At 33.5% G+C, this 22,301-nt stretch overlaps 1 protein-coding gene across 1 annotated transcript in view; it reads right to left on the reverse strand.

Annotated features, from left to right (window-relative positions):
- Positions 1-22,301, reverse strand: part of CFAP47 (cilia and flagella associated protein 47) — a 474,307-nt gene that overhangs the window by 285,666 nt on the left and 166,340 nt on the right. The window contains exons 29-31 of the mRNA XM_057717674.1: positions 21,369-21,494; positions 19,997-20,225; positions 8,684-8,905 (exon numbers count right to left, since the gene is read on the reverse strand). Coding sequence (XP_057573657.1) covers positions 8,684-8,905; positions 19,997-20,225; positions 21,369-21,494 — 577 coding nt within the window. The remainder of the gene's footprint in view (positions 1-8,683; positions 8,906-19,996; positions 20,226-21,368; positions 21,495-22,301) is intronic.

Below are 22,301 nucleotides of genomic sequence, written 5' to 3' on the forward strand. Positions count from 1 at the left end.
CAGAAATGGAATCTTAAACCAGTCAATCAGGAATCGCATGATTATCACTAGTTGGATTATCTGCCTCATAGACACCTGCCATCCCCTAAAGGAAAGTAACCTTGCAATAACCAATCTGCTTTTTTTGCTGTAGGGGCAGAAAACTTTTCCTTTCTTTCCTTCTAAATTCATTGACTGGGAAAAGAAATGGACAAAGACAAATTTAATTATGAACCTATGGGAACCCCACAAAGACATGAAGACTCAAAGGTAGTGAGGCAGTTGAGGCCTATATGCCATCCTGAACTAAGGAGAGAGGGTAGGGGTCTGGGGCTTCAAAGGGGAGGAAGACAATTCACAGGAAGATGGGAAGTGCAAATGTTTGGTAAACAAATGTTTTCCATGTCATGCACATAAGTCTTTCTGATGTAAAAAGTTGCTGTTGGTAATAGCTCTCTTCCTGATACAGGCCCCCTATCTAAATTCTTTTAGGCAGTTAAGGGATAGGTAAAATGCTTTTAGTGAGTTTGCTGGTTCTCAGTTGCCATCAGCTCAAAACAATCCCCATGCCAAAGTGGGACATTTGGGGGTGACATATTCCATTCCCCCTCACTGCCTCAGTTCAACTTCCTGTTCTTGCCCCCTTCTGCCTATAAAAATCTCTTCCCTTGTAAACCCCTTCAGAGCTCCTTTCTATCTGCTAGATTGATTGCTGACTGATTGATGAATTGCTGAAAGCCAGTAAGATCTTTAAAATTTACTCAACTGAATTTTGTTCTTTAACAGCACTTTACAGAGGCTGTTATGAAGTGGGGGGGACCAGAATACGCTGCCCTAAAATATACCTCTTTGGCATACCAATTATTGACAGAAACTGCAGAGACAGGAGAAGCTCTGAAAACAGAGTAGAAGTTATCCATTTGTAAGGGAAATCTACATTTATAACACAAATTTACATTAGAAAGGGGGCCTGCACAGGAAGAGAGCTATTACCAGAGAGAACTTTTTCACCCATGAGACTTATCTGCATGGCAGGGTGACCTTTCTTTGCCAAAACATTGCCTCCTCTCACCTTCCAGTAAGCTCCAACCCCCTACCCTTTGAAGCCTTAGACCCCCTATCTACCTTAGGTCAGGACTGCATATACATGTCAATCTTTTTGGCTGTCTTCTGAGTCATATCTTTGTGAGGCTATCATACTGCATACATAATGTAATTGAAACTGGGATTTTTCCTCATGTTAATCTTTTACTCTTGGGGTTCAGCTAAGAACTTAGCAGGGTAAAGGGACAATTAGTTTTCCTCCTCTTGACCAGACTTGTTTCATTCTTTTCACTCTTTTCATTTTGAATATATCTCAAGGTCTAACTTCATCAATCGATAAGACAGTATTTACAATTCTGTTTTGTCAATAGATTTTATGTGTGGTCAGTAGTTTTATAGATTTGACTCTCCTAATTGATTTGATTACATTTTACATTTGATTACATTTATGCTAGGTCTTCTATTTGCATCTTCTGCATTTACACTGAGTAGAACAAAATTAAATGAAATGAGTTATTAAATTCTAAACAATCTGCAAAATTATACTTTCTCGTTTATTGCGTAAAACATATACTTTCACTTGTACAAAAGTCCTCACTTACTGGCATCAAATTTAAATGGGAAAGCTAATAACATTTATGATTATTTTGAACTTTAATACATTTATTTCCTAATGAAACAAATGCACATATCTTGGATTAATGACCCAATTTTATTAACCATACTGTTACTTTCTAAATGTTGAAGAATTTTATCACAGCCAACATATCCTGATAGGCATATATTTGCTGATAAAAGAGCAATAAATCTGAATGGCTTGGCTTTAATGTCAAAATCATTCTTCTATACCTGCATCCTCATACCCTAAAATGTCAAAACAGGAACCACCCATGTTAAAGTTCACGCTACTGGGAGCTGTGCCAATAATAATGCTCCAAGAATAACACGGCGATCACAAGTACCATAGAGTTTAATGATGCTATCAGAAAACTATTTGATTTTTATAATGCTCAAACAATAAGGATTTATTTAAGTGTCCAAACTTTTCTTTTGTTCACAGTTAATATTCCATTTGATTTTAAAAGCACAACTAACTTTCTAAAACAAGAATGGCATTAGAATTTTTACCTTATTGAATTAGAGCAATTAATTTATTGCATGAATCATCAAGGACCAAGTGTAGGAAGAGGTAAAATTAAACGTCATGAGCTTTCTATTTCAAACTCATAAAAATTTAAATAAAGTTCCCATTTTATCTAATAAAGACATACTTGAACAACCTACAGAGTGGGAGAAAATATTTGCAAATGATGCGAGCGACAAGGGCTTAATTTCCAAAATGTACAAACAATTCATACAACTCAATAAAACAAAAACAAACAACCAGATCAAAACATGGGCAGAAGACCTAAGCAGACAATTCTCCAAAAAAGATGGCCAACAGGCACATGAAGAGATGCTCATCATCACTAATTATTAGAGAAATGCAAATCAAAACTACAATGAGGTACCACCTCACACCAGTCAGAATGGCCATCATTAAAAGGTCTACAAATAACAAATGCTGGAGAGGGTGTAGAGAAAATGGAACCCTCTTACACTGTTGGTGGGAACATAAATTGGTGCAGCCACTATGGAGAAAAGTACAGAGGCTCCTCAAAAAACTAAAAATAGAGTTGCCTTATGATCCAGCAATTCCACTCCTAGCCATATCTCCAGACAAAACTATAACTTGAAAATATACATGCACCCCAATGTCCATTGCAGCACTACTTACAATAGCCAAGACATGGAAACAACCTAAATGTCCACTGAAAGATGAGTGGATAAACAAGATGTGCTACATATATACAATGGAATATTACTCAGCCATGGAAAAGAATGAAATAATGCCATTTGCAGCAGCATGGATGGAACTAGAGATTATCATGCTAAGTGAAGTAAGTTAGAAAGAGAAACACAAATATCATATGATATCACATATGTGGAATCTAAAATATGACACAAATGAACATATCTACAAAACAGAAACAGACTCAGAGACATAGAGAACAGACTTGTGGTTGCCAAGATGGATGAGGGTAGGGGAGGAAAGGATTGGGAGTTTGGGATTAGCAGATGCAAACTATTATATACAAGATGGATAAAAAACAAGGTCCTACTGTATAGCACAGGGCACTATATTCAATATCCTGTGATAAACTATAAATGGAAAAGAATATTAAAAAGTATATATATATATAAAACTGAGTCACTTTGTGTACAATAGTAATTAACACATTATAAATCAACTATACTTCAACAAAATTTTTTAAAAATTGAAATTAAAAAAAAGACACACTTGACAAATGCTGATTTCCAGGCATTCTTATATCAACAAGACATTTATTTCTAATAGAAGAACAGATTTTGAAAATATTCTATTTCCTGAAATAATATCACAAGAGTCAGTTTTCATTATGTCACTAATGGTTACGATACTGGAATAATTTAAGAAAACATTTTGGCATATGAAAGTCATAGATCATAATTTATTTAAAGTAATAATAATAACCTACTCTGTGTCATATAATACACATTTTATTTTTTCTAATACTTTTTATCAACCAAAGAAATTTAATAATTATCATCAATCTTACAGATATTGAAACTCGAGTGTAAACACGTTAAATAACTTGTGCAAAGTCACGGAAGTACAAAAGAGCTAGAATTTAAGCCTGCATCTGTCTGATTCAAAAGCCATGCTCTTTTAATCCACTTCAGTGCACTGTTCCAGAGTCACTTATTATGCTCTTGCTTTGAAATATTTCCATTCTTAGATGAAACTCCATTAAATAAGATACTATAACGGTCGTGCAAAAGTAAGAAGGATATAAAGTTTTTAAATATAAAAGAAGTGAAATCACAAATGGAATTAAATTTATTGAGTTGGCCAAAAAGTTGGTTTGGTTTTAAGTAAAAATAAGACATTTTTCTTTTTTAACCAAGAATTTTATTGAACGCATTCATAACCGAACGAACTTTTTGGCTAACCCAGTATTTATAAGGGGAAGAGGGTTAGTTTTTCTAAGTATATTTATTTTGGTGTATGAAGAATTTATTTAAAAAGAATAAGGACGCAGATGCAGAGAATGGACTGGAGAACTCGAGGTTTGAGGGGGCGGGGGTGAAGGGGAAGCTGAGACGAAGTGAGAGAGTAGCACAGACATATATATACTACCAACTGTAAAATAGATAGTCAGTGGGAAGTTGTTGTATAACAAAGGGAGTCCAACTCGAGGATGGAAGATGCCTTAGAGGACTGGGGCGGGGAGGGTGGGGGGGACTCGAGGGGGGGGGAGTCAAGGAAGGGAGGGAATACGGGGATATGTGTATAAAAACAGATGATTGAACTTGGTGTACCCCCAAAAAAATAAAAAAATAAAAAAAAAAGAAAAAAAAAATCAATGAGTCCAACAAAATGGGAATGGTTCCATAAACAATGGTATCTCATTGCAATTAATAGTGATGTTTATGAAGAGATTTTTAACAACATGGGGAAATGTTTATGTTAAGTTAAAAAAGCAGGGTTAAAATATGTTTGGAAGAGAATCTCAACTAAGAAATAAATATGTATGAAATTGACTTGAAGGAAATACAGTAAAATGTTAACCAAAGTTGAAAAAAAATCAATGGAATTAGAAAGTAACAGTTATAGTAGTTTTATTTTATGTGATATCCTACTTTACAGTTTCAATGAAGGGTACATGATGTTTATATTCTGCTTCCATTTTTAGTTTTATATTATGGGAAATACAAATCAAAAAGTTTATTTTTTCAATGAAAATCACATCATAAAAATGATTACTGGTTATAAACAAATGAAATTATATCAAAGAATATTAGGCACTGTATTATTCTGCTTAGGCTGTCATAACAGAATACCATAGTATTCGGAGTGACTTAAACAATAAAAATTTATTTTCTCACAGTTCTGGAGGCAAGAAGTCCAAGAACAAGCAAGGTACCAGCCAATTTGGTTTCTGGTGAGATCTATCTTCCTACGGAGACAGCTTAGGGTCCCACCTTCATGACATCATTAACCATAATTTCATCCTAAAGGTCCTATCTCCAAATACAGTCATATTGGGGGTTACGGCTTCAACAGGTGAATTTTGGGGAGACACAATTCATTCCATAACAGGCACAAAAGACAGGAAATATTAATCATATTATTTCAAATATAGCAATATAAAACCTACTGCAAAATACAACCAATTACATGATATTTTTAATAACGGAAGACATATGGCATTGTTATAGTCTGAAATATGTGCCTCCAAAAGTCATGTTAAAAACCTAACCCTCAGTATTTCAGAATGTGACTGTATTTGGAGTTAAGACCTTTAAAGAGGTGATTAGGGTAAAATGAAGCCCTTAGAGTGGGCCCTAACGCAATTTGACTGGTGTCATTAATAAGAAGATGGAGTTTAGACACACAGAGAGATACGAAGGGGGTGTGCACACAGAGGAAAGACCATGTATGGACACAGAGAGAAGGTGGTCATCTACAAGCCAAGCCAGAGGCCTCAGAAGAAAGCCAGTCTGCAGACACCTTGATCGTGTACTTCCAGCCTCTAGAACTGTGAGAAAATTAATTTCTGTTGTTTAAGGCTTCCAGTCTGTAGTATTTTGTTATGGTTGCTCTAGCAAACTAACATAGGTATTATGGAATAAGTGTCTTAAAGTTATTTTTTTTTAAAGAACTTTTATTGAGATACAGTTAACATACAATAAACTGCATGTATTTAGAGTGTACAATTTGGTATCCCAATATCCCATTTCATTCCCCCCCAACCCTCCCCGCTTTCCCCACTTGGCGTCCATATGTTTGTTCTCTACATCTGTGTCTCTATTTCTGCCTTGCAAACTGGTTGATTTGTAACTTAAAAGTTATTTTTAAGACTTTCTCTTTTTTTTAAAATTCTGTTGCGTGTGCGCCTGCCCTCCCTACACAGGAAGTCTCCGGGAAGCCCCTTCCTCGGTCCTTCGGTGTGCAGACACTCTGCCTCCTGTGCCCATGATGCGTAAGCCTGCTCCTGGCTCGCCCCAGACTCTCCCCACCCTCCAGAACCCCGCCACACCCGCTGACGCTTGGTGGGCACCAGAGGTAATGGCAGCTGTCTCGAAGCAGCTACTGAAGGTGGAAGGCCCTATTTTTAAGACTTTATAGTTTAATATTATACATAATGTTCAATGTATGACATTCATAGTACATACCCCACCTTCTCTCCAACTTGACCCTCTCTCACTGGTTACACCTCTCCTAGAATGCAAATCCTTTAACTTTTCTTCTTTTATCCCTAATTTTTACATTTCATCAAATTTTCCTCACTGTTTTATGACTGCCCTGAGACCCAATTTCAAAGTTTTATTCCCTTCACCACATAAGCTCAAAAAGTAAAGTCCTGTGAGAAACAATATCAATAAATAAATATTTAATGAACATTAGCCCCATTCCATGTTATCAATGACCCTGGGTGTTAAGGATGCTGGGCAAATGAGATGTGTTTCCTGTCCTGAGCATGCTTACAAAATAGTGGGGTACGCAGACTTACGAACAAGTCAGTGGTATTGAAAATAATTTACATAGTTATGCACAGCCGTGCTGTTTTCCTTAACTAACAGAATCTTTCTCATTCTCCCATCCAGATTGGTTGTAGAGGAACAGGGGGAAATGTAGAGCTGGACCTTCACATATCTTAGTCTCTTCTAACCTCAACAGTCTCTTTATAGTAACTCTGTTCTTTGGGATCAACAGTAAAAATTTCAGACCTTCCCATCCCTTCAACACGATGGCATCTGGGAAGAGGTAGATTTATTTTCTACTAAATAAAGCTTCACAGGGAGACTGGGATTGCCATATATACATTACTAATAAGAAAAAAAAAATCAAATTGTACACTTTAAATATATGTGGTTTATTGTATGTCAATTATATCTCAATAAAAGTTCTTAAAAATTAAATAAATAAATAAATAAATAAATAAATAAAGCTTCAACTTCAGGTTTCCTCACTTTCATGAGTCTCTTTTAAAGCTATGTATGTAACTTTGGTCATTTGAATTTGATATTATTTTATAAAGAAGGGATCTCCAAATTGTGTAAGGGATCTCCTCTCAGAACATGGATCAGCCCTGCAGTGAGCTTTCAGGAAGTAGGGGAGAGGGACTCATATCTCTACATGCATCTGTCACTATTTTTCTGGATCCTCAGTCTCTACTGAGTCCTGAGATAGGGATCTTGAGTCTCTCCTCTTAGCCCACCCAGGACCAGAACAGTCTCTCATAGCTGACTCAGCCACTTCCCAGTCATCATATATTTTTCATTAATACTGTGGCTGCAGAGCCAGCCATCTTCTACTCTTCTGCCTATTCAATGGAGTCCCTCTCATTTAGTCAGCCTCCATAACAGATTACCTGGGTCTTAACATAGTCACTTTCAGTGACTTTGAAACTCTTACATCCCTTCCAAGGCACAAGAAACTTAAGCCAATTTTGGCTATTGACATGATAGTGAGAGCCTAAAACACAAAGAAAAATATTTTGTTCAGTACCATGTCTAATTTTTAAGACCATAGTATTGCTAGGGACAAAAAAATTCTGATCTGGAAATTTTAAAAAATGAACACCAAATCTTTCATTTGCATTCCTCTTATAAGTGCTCTCTTCTTACCCTCCATTCCCATCCCTGACAAAGAAGGTTAACATCTTTGGCCAACTATGGAGTAGATTCTGTATGCAAAGAAGCAACACATAAAAACAGTGTATTATATTTCAAAATATATTAACCATATTACATAAATAATTACAAGTAACAAATGCTATTTTAATGGTACAGGAATATGGAAGATGGAGTAATAATTCTGCCTATCAATGTGAAGAGTTCCAGTGGACAAGGATACTGAAAATGTAGGCAGAGGAAGTGGTATAAATTTACCAACACTCCCCTGAGACTTCTAATGAACATTATGTTCCCATTTCTTGGCCACTTGCCATTTAATCTCTACAGAGGAACACAGACATTATGATGACAAGAATTTTTCCAATATTTTCTATTAATCATTTATGGAAAATTTCATAGGCTTATTATTTGAATATTAAAACACTGTAATAAGCAAACTAAAAGTTCAGAGTATCCAGAACTTGAGATTATACTAACAGTAATCTGAGGAATAAATTTTTTGGTTTCACCCCTTTTTTAATTCAATAGATTTCTATATTTGCCTTACATGAAGATTCTTAAAATGAGGTCTTGGACCAGAAGTATCAGTATCACTGAAAACTTATTATAAATGCATATTAGCATCACAGATTCTCTGAGGAAGAGCCAGTAACCTGTTTAACACACCATCCCAAGCATTTGGATGCATGACAAAGTTTGAGAATGACTGCCTTAGATTATAAATTCAATAGGTCATAAAATGCTTATTTTCTATTATTTCTATTATTTCTCTAAGGAACATATTATAGGGTTATGCATATTGTAGAAACTTAGTAAATATTTTATAAAAAGACAAATAATATCAAAGCCTGTCTATCTATATACCCACCCATCTACTTACTTATCTATCCATCCATGCCATAATTATATTTTTAAATTAGTACATCCATGCTCTTACCTGAGAAAGTCCAGAAGTGAAGAATGTTGCAAATGAAGTTGAATCACCCTGTCAGTGTAATCCATAGGTAAAGATTGACTTGAATTAATTCCAGGTGGCATTTTTCCACTTAAGTGGAGCATCACATCATAAATGGTCTTATTATATTTGGAAAAGACATTCTGTCTGGAAGATTTTTTGGGTGATGAGGCTGATGAGTAGATTTGTATTTCATACACATCCCTATGGGAAAACAATTTTAAAATTAAAAACATCTCAAAATGTTATAAAAAAATTCTCCATGACTAAAAAAATTCTACTTAAAATCGAAGAATAAATGACAAAATCCACTTCATTTACCTACTATTTGCTAGTAAAATTTAGACTTTTTAATAACCCAGAGCTTTCTGGTATCTTGTTTTAATCACACATCATTATCTAATGTTTCAATTGTCAAGTCCGAAAGATTGGATTGTGATTAGAAAATGTTAAATGCTTTGGGGAAAACAGAGTAAGGGTTAAATTCTGGACCCATTACCTACCAACTGTGTGAGTATAATGAGTTATTTAAACTTACTGAGCTCAATTTTGTACACTATGAATTGGAGATAATAATGCCTGCAATAATTTGCAAAACAGATTTCAAACATTCATCATACATATATCAACATATACAAATTTATATAATTTTTATCAATATGTATACTTTAATACTTAGAAGGGCACAACCTGCACACTGGCTGCATGTGTGGGGATTCTCATATTAAAGTCCAGAAATCTATTGTTTCCACATATTTTTCTGTTCTTCAAATAAGACAATACAGTCTCTATTTCCTGATAGCTCCCATACCAAGCTGTTATGCATGTTAATTTTTAAATGGAATAAAAATTCCAACCAATTCTTACTGCCTACAGTTTATCAAATATCTAATACTATACTGTCGATTTGTTTGCTAGCAATGAGAGTCACAAATGCATCACTAGCTTAGACTAACAAAGAAAAAGTGCCCAAGGGGCCATTTTGAATGTAAGTTCTCCAGTTTAGTAGCTAGTAGGTCTGTATAGCATATACAAGAGAAAGTACAAATAAGGGTTTGACTACCATTCCTCAAACCCTTGCTCTGCCACTTACTCTCTGACTTTATGGAAGTTATTTGAACTTTCTTTCCTCAACCTCCTGAAAAGTAATGTACATAATAAAACTAGTATATCTTGAAGTTACCAACAAATCAACCAAATATTTCATGAAGAAAATTAGTACCATTACATGCTTTAAAATATTTCTACAAAAATTATTAAAAAGATAAAAGGTCTAAACAGAATTAAAATGTAACCAATGACCAAATAAAAAGGAAAAAAAGCAACAAGATGAGTGCAAATGGAAAGAAACAAGAAAAAATATAAACAGACACACAGGGGCCCCATTTATTATAGTCGTAAGACACAGATTTTAAGTTAACTGTAGGTACTATGTTTAAAATTGAGAATTTTGTCACTGAACTATAAATTATATTAAAAAAATGACTAAATGGAAAATTTAAAAATAAACAAATCCAGTAAGTAAAATTAAGAGAGCAATGGATGAGTTTAACAGCAGATTAAGTCAAGTGAAGAGAAAACTAATGTACTGAAGTAAAGGAAAGTATCCATACTGCAATATAGAGGCACAAAAGGATGGGAAATACAAAAGAGTAAGCAAGGAAAAGGAGTTCAAAAGAATGGAGCACTCACATAATTTGAAAGGATACAGGGTGAGAACTTTCCAAAATTGATAATAAAAAAATCAAACCATAGATGAAAGAATCACTATGAACCCCAATAAGAATAACTACAAAGAAAACTTACCTAGGCACTGCAAAGTAAAGCTGTTGAAAACCAGATATAAAAAGAAACTCTTAAAAGTGCTCCCCTCGCCCCCAAAAAGAAAACAACGTCAAAGCAGTAAAATTAGAATTTCAGATGACTTCTTAACAGAAACAGTAGAATACAGGAAAAAATAATATATTTTAAATATGCTTAAAGAAAATAACTGCCAACCTCAAATCCTATACCAAACAAAACTATACAATTAGAATAAAGGTGAAAAAAACACAGCTATTTTCAGAAACAAAATACAGATTTTGTTACCAAATGACTTTAATGAAAAGATATAAAGATAATTATTCGAGAGGAAAAAAATCATCTTATTGGAAGATCAAAGATACAAAAAGAATGAACAAAAATTAAACTGGTAAATATATGGACAAATATTGACTGATTAAATAATAATATCTGGGGCATATATATACTCCAAATTATACATATATATAAAATTATAATACACAAAAATAGTGTATGTTGGAGGGAAGAAAATAAAGTTAAAATATCATAAATCCTTGTAACATCAGGGAAGCGGATAAAATTGTTAATTAGTACAATACTTTAATAAATTAAGAATCTATGGTGTATTGTATAAGGTAATCATTAAAAGAATAAGAGAAGTGTACTTAACTTCTAACCTAGGAGAGGATAAACCATGAAATAAGAAGAGAATATATAATGAATTCAAGAGAAGGCAAAAAAGGAGAGAAAGGGAACACAGAGCAGACAGAAAAAGAGAACTTAAAAACATCATAGCTTTAAATCTAAATTTACAGTATTTATATTAAATTTATATAAACTATAAACTCAAATTAAAAGAAAAAGATTGAAAGAGTAATATGAAACAAGCTAAATATAGGGTATAAAAAGAGATATAACCAAAAACACAGGAAAAAAAGATTTATGTAAAAGATTCAAAAAATGCTATGTAAATGTTAACCAGAAGTAATGTGCCTATATTAATAAAAGACAGCTTAGAATTTAAGGTACAAAGCATTACTAAGTATAAAGAAAGACATTCCATGGGCAATTCACCACAAAGGTATTACAATTGCACATTTGAATGTACTAGGTAACAGCTTCAAAATATATACAGGAAAAGTGACTGAATGAAAAAGAATTAGCCAAATACACAAATATAAAGAAAGACTAATGAATTTATCCTTGTAATTGATAACTTAAAAATCAGTAAGCACACATATTATTTAAAGAGTATAATAAACAAAATTGTACCGTGTGTACATGGAAAACAGTTTTCAATAACTATAAAATACACAATATTTTCAAGTGGAAATATTTATAAAAATTAAATAAATGGTGGCCAATAAACAAATGTCCAAAAATTTCAAAGCGAATGGTCTTTGACCTCAATGAAATTATGTTGACTATCAACAACAAAATTACCAAATGTAAGCTTCTAAATAACCTTTGCAAAATAAATCACAATGGAAATTAGAACAAAATATGAATGGAATGGAAATAACATATTACATATAAAAATGTGCAATTCAGATACAGCAAGTCTCCACATATGAATGAGCTCCATTCCAAGAGCATGTTCGTTAGTCCAATTTGTTCGTAAGTTCAACAAAGTTAGCCTAGGTACCCGACTAACACAATCGGCTATATAGTACTGTACTGTAATAGGTTTATAATACTTTTCACACAAATACATAAAAAACAAACACAAAAAATAAAGAAAACATTTTTAATCTTACAGTACAGTACCCTGAAAAGTACAGTAGTAGTACAACAGCTGGCATACAGGGGCTGGCATCAAGTGAACAGGCAAGAAGACACTGACTGGAGGAAGGAGAGGAGGTGGGAGAGGGTAGAGCTTGAAGGACTGTCAGCAATAGGAGATGGAGGGCAAGCTGCAATTTCACTCACACCTGACAATGATGGCACAGGTTCTGGTTCCTTGCTGGATTCAATTCTATCCACCCTCTTGAAAAAATGATCCAGTGATGTCTGTGTAGTAACCTCTTTTTTCTCATTATAGGTGACACAGTAGCACTGGATTACATTCTGAACAGCTGCTGCAACTTTCGTGTACCGTTCTACGTTCAGGTCCTGTGCTCAAAAACTAACAGTGCCTCCTCAAATAAAGAAAATCCCCTTGCCATTTCCTGTGTCGTGAATCTCTTTGGTTTTCAGTTACTTCTTCCTCTTGTCTCTCTTCATCCTTTCTCTGGGCCTCCAATTCCATCTTTTCGCCTCACTGAATTATTTTCATTTTTGTTTCCATCGTTATCGCTTGGTTTTTCTTAGCAGTACCAGCCACATGACCGCTGTTTTTATGCTTGCTTCTGGACATCCTGGGCTTGAAATAAAGATACTGTACTACTGTACTGTACTGTAAAGTACACAAAAGTACAACCACTTGTAGAAGATACACGCATGTGACACTGTATGCCAGACACGTGAACTAATTTATGTGAATGGACATGTTCACATCTTTGAAAGTTCTCAGATTCAAAGTTCATATGTAGGGGACTTACTGGAAAGCCAAATTTAGAAGAAAATCTATAGTTTAAAAATTAAATCTTTTCATTTGAAAACTCATAGCTACTAAAAATAAACTTAATAAACTGATAAAAGGTTTCTATAGAAAGCACTGAGTGAACCCATACTTAATGATAAATGCCGAAAGGGTTTTCTACCTAAGATTGAAATTAAGTGGAAGATGCCTACTATTCAATATTTAACTGGTGATCATAGCCAATGAAGTAATGCAAGAAAAAGAAATCAAAGACGTAAGAATTGATAAAGAAAAAAGAGTGATTATATGCAGATGTGTTTAAGAATTTTACAAAATTCATAAAATTCCTACAAATAAATAAAAGGGAATCTAATTTAATTTTAATGGGGAAAAATCATGAACAGACTCTTTATGATACAGTATTTCCAAATGACCAAGAACATGTAAAATTTTTCTTTAAAATCAATATCAGTAAGATATGAATTCAAATCACATCCACCAGAAAGAGCTAATATTAGACTGACAATATTAAATATTTCCTAGGATGTAAAAGAAGTGGAACTTTCATGTGTGACCTGTGGAGTGGAAATTGGTACAGCCACCTTGGAAAAGTTTTTGTATGTACCTCCTAAAGGTGATCATATTTCTATCTTATGATTCATCAATTTTACCCATATATATATATGTTTTTCATAAATATGTATATAAAAAGATATATACTAACATTTTCATAATAGCATTATTCATAATAGAAAAATCGGGGAAGTGGTGAAATGCCTATCAATGGGAGAATGAATAAACTGTAGAATATTCATACAATAACCTAATGTATAGCATTAAAAATAAACTTCTCCTAAATGCAAATATATATATGAATCACATAAACATAATATTGAACAAAAGAATCCTGACACACAAAAAATGCAAACTGAATGATTCTTCCTATATAAAGTTCAAAGCAGACAAAACTAATCTTTAGCATTAGAATTTAGGATAATATTTGCCTCCTTCAGAGGTGGAAGCAGATGCAGGAGGTGGGGGTGGTTATACAAGCAATGTTCTATTTTTTGGTCTAAGTGGTGGCTATACACGTATGCTACATGGTGATAAAAACTATTAAAATCCAAACAAAAATATTAAACTCTGCAGTTTACCAATCTATGCTTGGGTGATAAAACTTAAAAAAATTTAAAAAGGCAAGGATACGATTACCATAAAAGTCAGGCTAGTAGTTTCCTTTCAGTTGCAGAGATATGGCAGTGTTGTGAGGGTCACAAGAGGCTCCTGGGGTGCTAGCAAAGTGATGCCTGCATAGTGGTTTGCTCTAGGGGTAAATTGAGGGGCTGTATTTCGTTGTGAACCCTTCTCTTTGTGTTTTCTTTCATGAGTTTAAAAGACAAGAGGAAACAGCTTGGGTCTTCAAAAGTTCCTTTAGCACATGAAGGTTGACAGAAATTAGCTAGTTAAACTTAGTGTCCAGAGGTTTGTTAGTGAGAAAGGTTACATTGTTAGTCAATAACTAAATTTCCCATTGGGAGCACAAATTATGAAGTAAAACTTACACAGTCTTTTCTTTATTATCTACATGTATGCATATCTCACAAATGTGGACTTTACATTACTTGATAACTTAATAATGTTTAACCATATTCCTTTTCCTATTGTTTAAGTATTAAGATATTAAATGATTTCAAGTTTCCTTTTCAATTATGGGAGCCCCCCTGCTTTGGAGATTGAAACTATGAGCACCTAAAAGGCTCAGTGTACTTATGATCTATCTTTCCCGGTAAAGAAACCACCCTCTACTTGTCACTATCACCAGCAAGTAAGTGGTAAAATTGTTAAAGAAGGAAAACTACTTTGAAAATAAGAATTGTAAAATGTTCATTATTGTTATAGTAATGTGGAGAAGTGTAAAGAACTCAAGGAACTCAATTGGAATCAGTTATTATAACCACTTTCATTTTAACACTTTGTTTCAATCTAAAGACACAATTTTGTAACTCTGTTGGACAGAGTTGGCAATATGAATAGGCAGACTGCCCAGAAATGAAGGTTACACTTTATGTTTACATTATTATCAATGTGCTTGCCAGCAGCTCAAAGTTACAAAGAGAAAAACATGCCATATGTGTTTGTGTGTGTGTATATATACACACACAGACATACACACATCTTTTTTTTTATATGTCAAAAGTTCCTATATCAAGCTGAGGAAAGATCCCGCAAGGGAAGGAGAAATGTTATTAATGAAACATCATTTGGGTAAGTGAACAATAAGCTTTACATTTACCTTCCACTATCAGATAGAATTGGTGAATACAATTAATGAAATCAGAAATACATAACACTATTAACATAATCCGAATTACATTTAATAATAATAGCTAACATTTATTGAACACTTACTAGGTCCTAAGCTCTGTTTTAACATGATTTAAAAGCATTACCTTTTTTAAATATCACAACACTATAAGGTAGGTATCATCATTATCTTCTTTGTACAAATGAAGAAATGGAGGCATAGAGAAAATATTTTCCTTATTTTGCAAGCTTTTATTAGGAATTGTAGAACATTCCACTGATTAATTTGATTTTCTGTGAGATTCCATATACTAAATGAGAGCTTCTAATAGGGAACAGAAGCTCTGGAACAATTTGAATTCTTCCTTTTAAGCTTCCTGACTGGCATTCCCATTTGTGTTCTTAGTGCGTGACAGCTGCAGGGAGACACATACTGGGGCAGAAGCTAGTGCTAGCACTGAAATGTACAACAATCACTCCTTACAGATGAAGTGGGATTTCCAGTACAATTTAAATGATCCTGTGACCTGTGGTATTTGGAGAGAACATTAATTCTCATAATTCATCTAACTTGAAGTGAATTGACTGATGATTTCTTAAACATAGTGTTGTCTCACATTTTTCTATAGTTAATTCCATCTTTTGTTGATATGGGGAAGGGCTGAAAATAATATCTAAGCATCTCTAAGAAGTGAAAACAGACTAATAATTAATGAACAAATTGGTAATTTCCTCAAATAATTTCTTTGGTTTCTGCGAATCCACCTAAATAGCTCTCAAATCAACAAATGAAATGGCAACATACTGCCTTACTGCTATGAACTAGTATTATAAAGAGTGAAATTACCGGAGATAACACATCAATAAAGCAGGTTTTCCAACAACCTGTATCTTCAGGTTCAAAAAAGGTGTGTTCAAAATGTTCAATAATGTTGGAAAGAAAACAGAAAATTGACATTCACACCATAATTCACAATGAACTCTGCTTTTCTAGGTAATGCTACTTGTAGTGAATGACTCTCCAGCTGAGGGTTACTGCAAAGCCAGGCAATTCCGCTTTCCTTGTTAACATGCATGACTTCACTAGAATTATAGCTTTCCAAAGTCTTTAAGCTTCACTTGGTCTGAAATCCTCAATTTAGCCTGTAAACATTAGGACTACATAACTATCCCCAGTTCCAGACTACTGTATTCTTTTTCTTCTTGAACAGATATGCCTAACCACAGGTAATTAGAATGTCCAGCCTAAAGCCAAAGGTGAAAATGCCAAGTAGTGGAGTTCATGTCTTTCAAGTGCTAAAGTTTCCTAAGTCTTAATCTGATCCTCCAGCAATTGGCAAGTGGCATGATGCCTAAAAGTACTAGCTCTGGGATAAGAATGCTTGAGTTCAAATCCTAGTTTTGCTATTCATCAGTTGAATGACCTCTGGAAAATTATTTATTCTCTCTCTGCCTCAGTTCCTTATCAGTAAAATAGGGATAATAATAGTAGCTACCTCACTTTATAGTACCTAGAAGGGTAGTTATAAGGAGTAAATGAATTAAATATCCATGAAGCATATACAGTAATGCCATGTTTATAGTAAGAGTCTAGTATAATCATTATTAATAAAATATCACTAAATTATTTTTAAAGGAATAAGGTAAGAGAGATATTACAAAGCAAGTTCAATAGATCATGGATTATAAGACCTCAATAATGAAAGCGGTAGCAGAAATGATGAGTCCTTAAGTCGGGACTATAAGAAGATAACTGGAAGAGGCGAAGTGTAGAAAACTATGAGAAGGAAGGGCAATTTCCTGTTCAAGACAACAAAATGAACATATATCCTTTATCTTCTCAGAAATGTCAGAAAGATTGGAGAAAGAGAATAAACTTATAACAACACTGACAATGCTAAAAGGACCATTAGTATACCAGAAACTTTGAAGAATATCTGTAAGACAGAATGGATAGAACTGTACTGAGGAATAAATCAAAATGATGGACAGCATCACATAGCAGTGGGTAGGCTACTAGGCAAAAGGAAGCCATTTTTTCCTAGAGGAACAGAAGAGAGGCTCTAAATTTAGAGTTGGCAGACACAGAGGGAGGAAGTGACCTGGGATACAGTAATTGTGATGATTAATACAAGTACTAGATATGAAAGAGATATTTGAGAAGGTATGCATCAATAATAAAAACAGGATAATATTATGAAAGAAAAAGACAGAAGGAAGGAGGGAGGGAAGAAATAATTAGAGAATAACACAGAGTTCTTAAAAAAACAAAACTATCAATATCAACTTTAAAATTTTAAAGAAAACTGGAAGAAGTGAAGGAGACCTATAAGTATAAGAAAGCAAAATATAGAAAAAGATGAAAAATGTAAGACATAACTGAGAGTGATATAAAGGATTAGTCATGCAGGTTCACCATCATTCTAAGAAGAGATTAAGAAAGAGAGAATGGAAAAACTAGAGAAAACAAAGGGAAGGAAATAGCAGAAAATGAGGCAGGAAAAACAGTTAAAAGATCAGTTTTCTAAGTGAAAGGGCATACTAAATGCCAAGTAGATTGAATGATATAAAATGTTCCCACACTCAGATTTTATTTCAATAAGTTCAATAAGGAGATTAGCAGAAAAACATGGAAACCACAAAATAAGTTTGAGAGAATGAACATGATACTCACAAAATACATCAGACTTCTCATCAGTAAGGTGGAATGATTCCAGCTAATGGGGTAATGTAGGAGACATTAAGGAGGGGGATCAAATATTGGCAACATTACATGATCTTGAAAAAGTATCTTCTTAGCCTGAGAGTCCATGATCCAAAGATTCCAAATAAAGAATTATCACTGAATAACACTGTCACTTGGACAAAGTAACGATTCAAAGTTTTTTGGTTGTGGGCAGCTTCCTTCCCAGGGCTAGAGAGACCCTCCTACTCCAGAACTGCCTTTCCTCAGGCTGTATGCATGGGCTGTTTCTCATTTATCAAAACAGCAAAGTTCTCAATTCCATCAGGAAACAACCAGAACCACAATGTGAGTCATTAGTAGGGATATAAAACAGGACACTTACTGGAAAATCATCTGAAAATATAAGCAATTTTTAAAAGCTTATATTATTTGATCAAGTAATCCCACCTCTGAGAACCTTCCTATGTAACATCTAGAAATGTATGCTACCATTTATAAACAGATACGCTCAATCTTGGCATTGTTTTTAAGAAAATACAGGACAAAATAACATAAATGCCCAATAATTAGTGAGAACTGGCAAGTAAATAATGACGCACAAATGCAGTAACTCAAAAAATTAGCAATGAATATTATAGTAAAAAATATAGAAAGTGAAAGTTAAAATCACAAGCTCTATAAAAAACAACAGAAATGAGAATGTTTAATACCAAAATTCTAGGATGCATCCAATGTGGAATAGAGATAAATTTACAGACCTGAAAATAATTAAGCATACCATTAAAGTTTAAAGGAAAAGTAAATCATAAAGAAAAAAAATCAGCATTATTTAGAAAACACATAGATTAATAAATCAAAGAACATATTGAGACAAAAGTAAAATAGTTAAATCAAGAAAAAATAAAATGAAGAAGAGACTTTAAACATATAAACCATAATACTACCAGTTACAACTGTTAAATAATGAATTGTAAATGCCCAATTAATGATTTCTCCAAAAATGAAAACAAATCATTAAAATATACTAAAAATAAATACACTTTTCAGTAGAAAAAAATACCAAAACAGACAATTGAAAAGTTACAAGAGAATAACTTCTCTAAAAAATTCCCTGGAGTCAGATGATTGATGATTGAGTCTGTAAATATTCAGTGTATTTGCTGCATTAATTTTCCTTCAGCACAGGCAAAGATGAAAATATTAGTTAATTCATTCTTTGAAGATGATACTTTCTTATTTATTTAAAACACTGAAAATGACAACTTATAGGAAAACTATAGACTTAGAGTAACCTAGCTCGCTTGTGAGTATAGATACAAAAATTCTAATACAGCCCTTCTAGTTACACAGGTTAGTACTTGCCCCTATAGTGCCAGGAAGTTACCCCAGTGATGAAAAAGGAGGTAGGAAAGCCCTAAGAACCATTACACCAGTAAAGTGATAACAATGGAGGTACCTAAATTCCTGTTAAAATTAACAACATAATTAAGTGATTTGATATGACCAATGCAGTTAACTATTTTAGACATGCTGAGTAATACAACAATACATGAAAGAGTTAGGTAAAGATACTGTCAAACGAGACAGGGTCAAAGAAATTGTGTCTTCCCTCTTCACTAACACCATTTATTATCTGACTACCTGATGATACTCTTGATAAACAGCTGAATTTTACTTACATAGAAACGTGGAGTTTCTAAATTTTTCAAGTTTAAAAGGATTTTCTACCCACAGTTCATCCATTCTCATTTCACAGAGGAGGAAACTGAGGTTCAGAGGCTTTCAGTGCTTGCCTAAAACCTCTGGATGTTTAGAAGAAATAAAAAAGTACATGTATGCTCAAGAATTTCTATTTGCATCCTTTTGCTTTTCTTTATAGCCTCCTCATAATTTATCAGTTTAGAGTAAATTAACATTGTGTTTCACTTCAAATAACCCCAATAAATAGATATCTTATTATATGATACAAGGCAAGGGATTTAGAGAAACGTATAGCTGTCACCTTCTTACAGTCTCTGGAATACAAAGAGAATGGGGTCCTTCAGGCCAGCCGAAGAGACTGAACCAGGTCTGAGCTGCATTTACAACCTTCTGAAAGGAGTCGTATGTCTTTGTTCTTTCTTCAGGAGAAAAGAATTGCTCGTCTTTCACCTCCTTTTCCATAGATATGTTGCCTTTCTTTGACACTTCACTTTTGCCTGAGTTCAATCTTTCAGGTGTTATTTCCATTCCTAAAATTCACATTTGTTTATAAAAAAGGGGTTACTTGGCCATAGAGTAAAATAGTCTGTCAACTAGTGCTACCTGTATGTAGACAAACAGAGCTTATTCTACAAATTACTCTATGTTCTTAAGAAACTCTGAGTCAATTTAATGCATCTTAAAATAAACATTTATTTTCAAATGCCCAACAGAAATACTTTAAAAAGAGATGAATTTCAATAAAGAAAACTATTAAATTTTCTTCTTGCCATAATGGTATGTGAAAACATTCCCCAAAATGGAATCTTTCATTTAGTATTACGTACGTAAAATATTTAGACAATTCTTCAGTTTTACTTATTAGACAGAATTAAACCTTAGCTGAAAAACTTATTAAAAACAAAATATTAGTTTCAGATTCAAAATGACTTTCTATCCAAGTGAAGCACTTTAACAAAACATGTTCGAGCTAGAGAAATTTTCAAAAATATAAAATGATTTTATCTTTTTTAAAAAAATATCTGCCTGTGTAATGGCACAAGCACACACTCATTTCAAAACCTCTCAATATTTAATTTGGTTTGGTCCATTCAATAAAAAGGAAAATTTTCAAAATTTTCAATAGAGAAGGGAATATTTGAATAGTTAATTGCAAATAATAATATCAAATTCACATATTTATCTGCACGCATCTCTTTCTAAGATAAGCAACATTAGATCCGGTTAGATAATTAGGAGACAAACCCCTAGTTCAGCAGTTCTCGAATTGTGTACAGAGGGCCATAGCAAATTCACAGGGGCTCTGCTAGATATTTAATATTTTACTTAAATATCACTACAATATCTGTTGGATATCATGTAAACTATTCATACTATTCTTAGGTTTTTCTACCAAACAATTTAATAAATGGAACTGCTTGGTACATCTTTTGGTCTAAGAGAAAAGTACTAAGATATTAAGCATATTATGAACCAAAAACATTAGAGAATCTCTGCTCTAAATCATTGGAAAGAGCTCCCAAAGCAGATGACCCACTCAAAACTAATGACAAATTAAGTTTTCTTCATGGATTTCTTATTATCTGAAAAAGTCTAAGTTTCTAATCAAATAATATTAAACAGGTAATGTTTTGGATTGTATTTAAGCGGTACACTATGTATGTGTCACATACCAACAAATAATCTTCCCTTTGCAGGCTCAGCGTCACTAAATTTACTAGGAGAAGGAGAGGGTAATCCAGCTTCTCGACTGGCAAGCAAAACCTTGCCTTCAGCCTTCACAGAACTGGCATCCTTTTCTACAAATGACACATTGGATCATAGTAGGTCAAACAAGCATTTGTGAAGTTACTATTGAATTACTGAACCTGAATTTTGTAATTTTATATATATAAATATATATGGTAAATACGTGTGTGCGTATATATGTATACGTGCAAAATGTACACACAGTACATTTGTATACACAGTACAAAATGAAAGAAAAAAGTCTAAGTGCCCATTACACATGGAATAAGATGTCAAATAAGAAAAAATAAAATAAAGGGTGATATGGTTTTCTGTATTGAATGGTATATCAAAGTTATTGGAGAATGAACAATGTTCAACTTTAGCATGAACAAAAGATATGTAAAGTCCTTTAAATGTTTCTACACCCAAATTTTTAGAATTATTATATATAGTGCTCAAAATAGAATATAACAAGAGTGTCACTAACAAAAGTAATTTCTTCCTAGTTAATTTTCTGAAATGAAAGCACTGCTTGGTTATGAGTTGATACCATTTTGTACAGCTTTAGATCTCTATTCCAGTTAGAGCTGCTGTGTATATAGTAGTGTTTGCAACCATGTTAATCCAAACCCAACCACAGCCAATGCTGACCAAGATAAGGAAGTAGATGTAATTTATGGCCAGATATCTATCTATCTATCTACATATGTGTGCACATACATGTGTGTATGTATATATATGAACACACACATATTCATAATGTTATTCTGTCGGAGAAGCATGGCCTGTGGAGTTAAAAAGATCTAATTTGAAAGCGCGGCACCACAACTCTTGAGCTATTAAACCATGGGTATATTGTACAAGTTCTCTGAAAC

The sequence above is a fragment of the Hippopotamus amphibius genome, chromosome X (genome assembly GCF_030028045.1).
Source record: "Hippopotamus amphibius kiboko isolate mHipAmp2 chromosome X, mHipAmp2.hap2, whole genome shotgun sequence".
NCBI lineage: Eukaryota > Metazoa > Chordata > Mammalia > Artiodactyla > Hippopotamidae > Hippopotamus > Hippopotamus amphibius.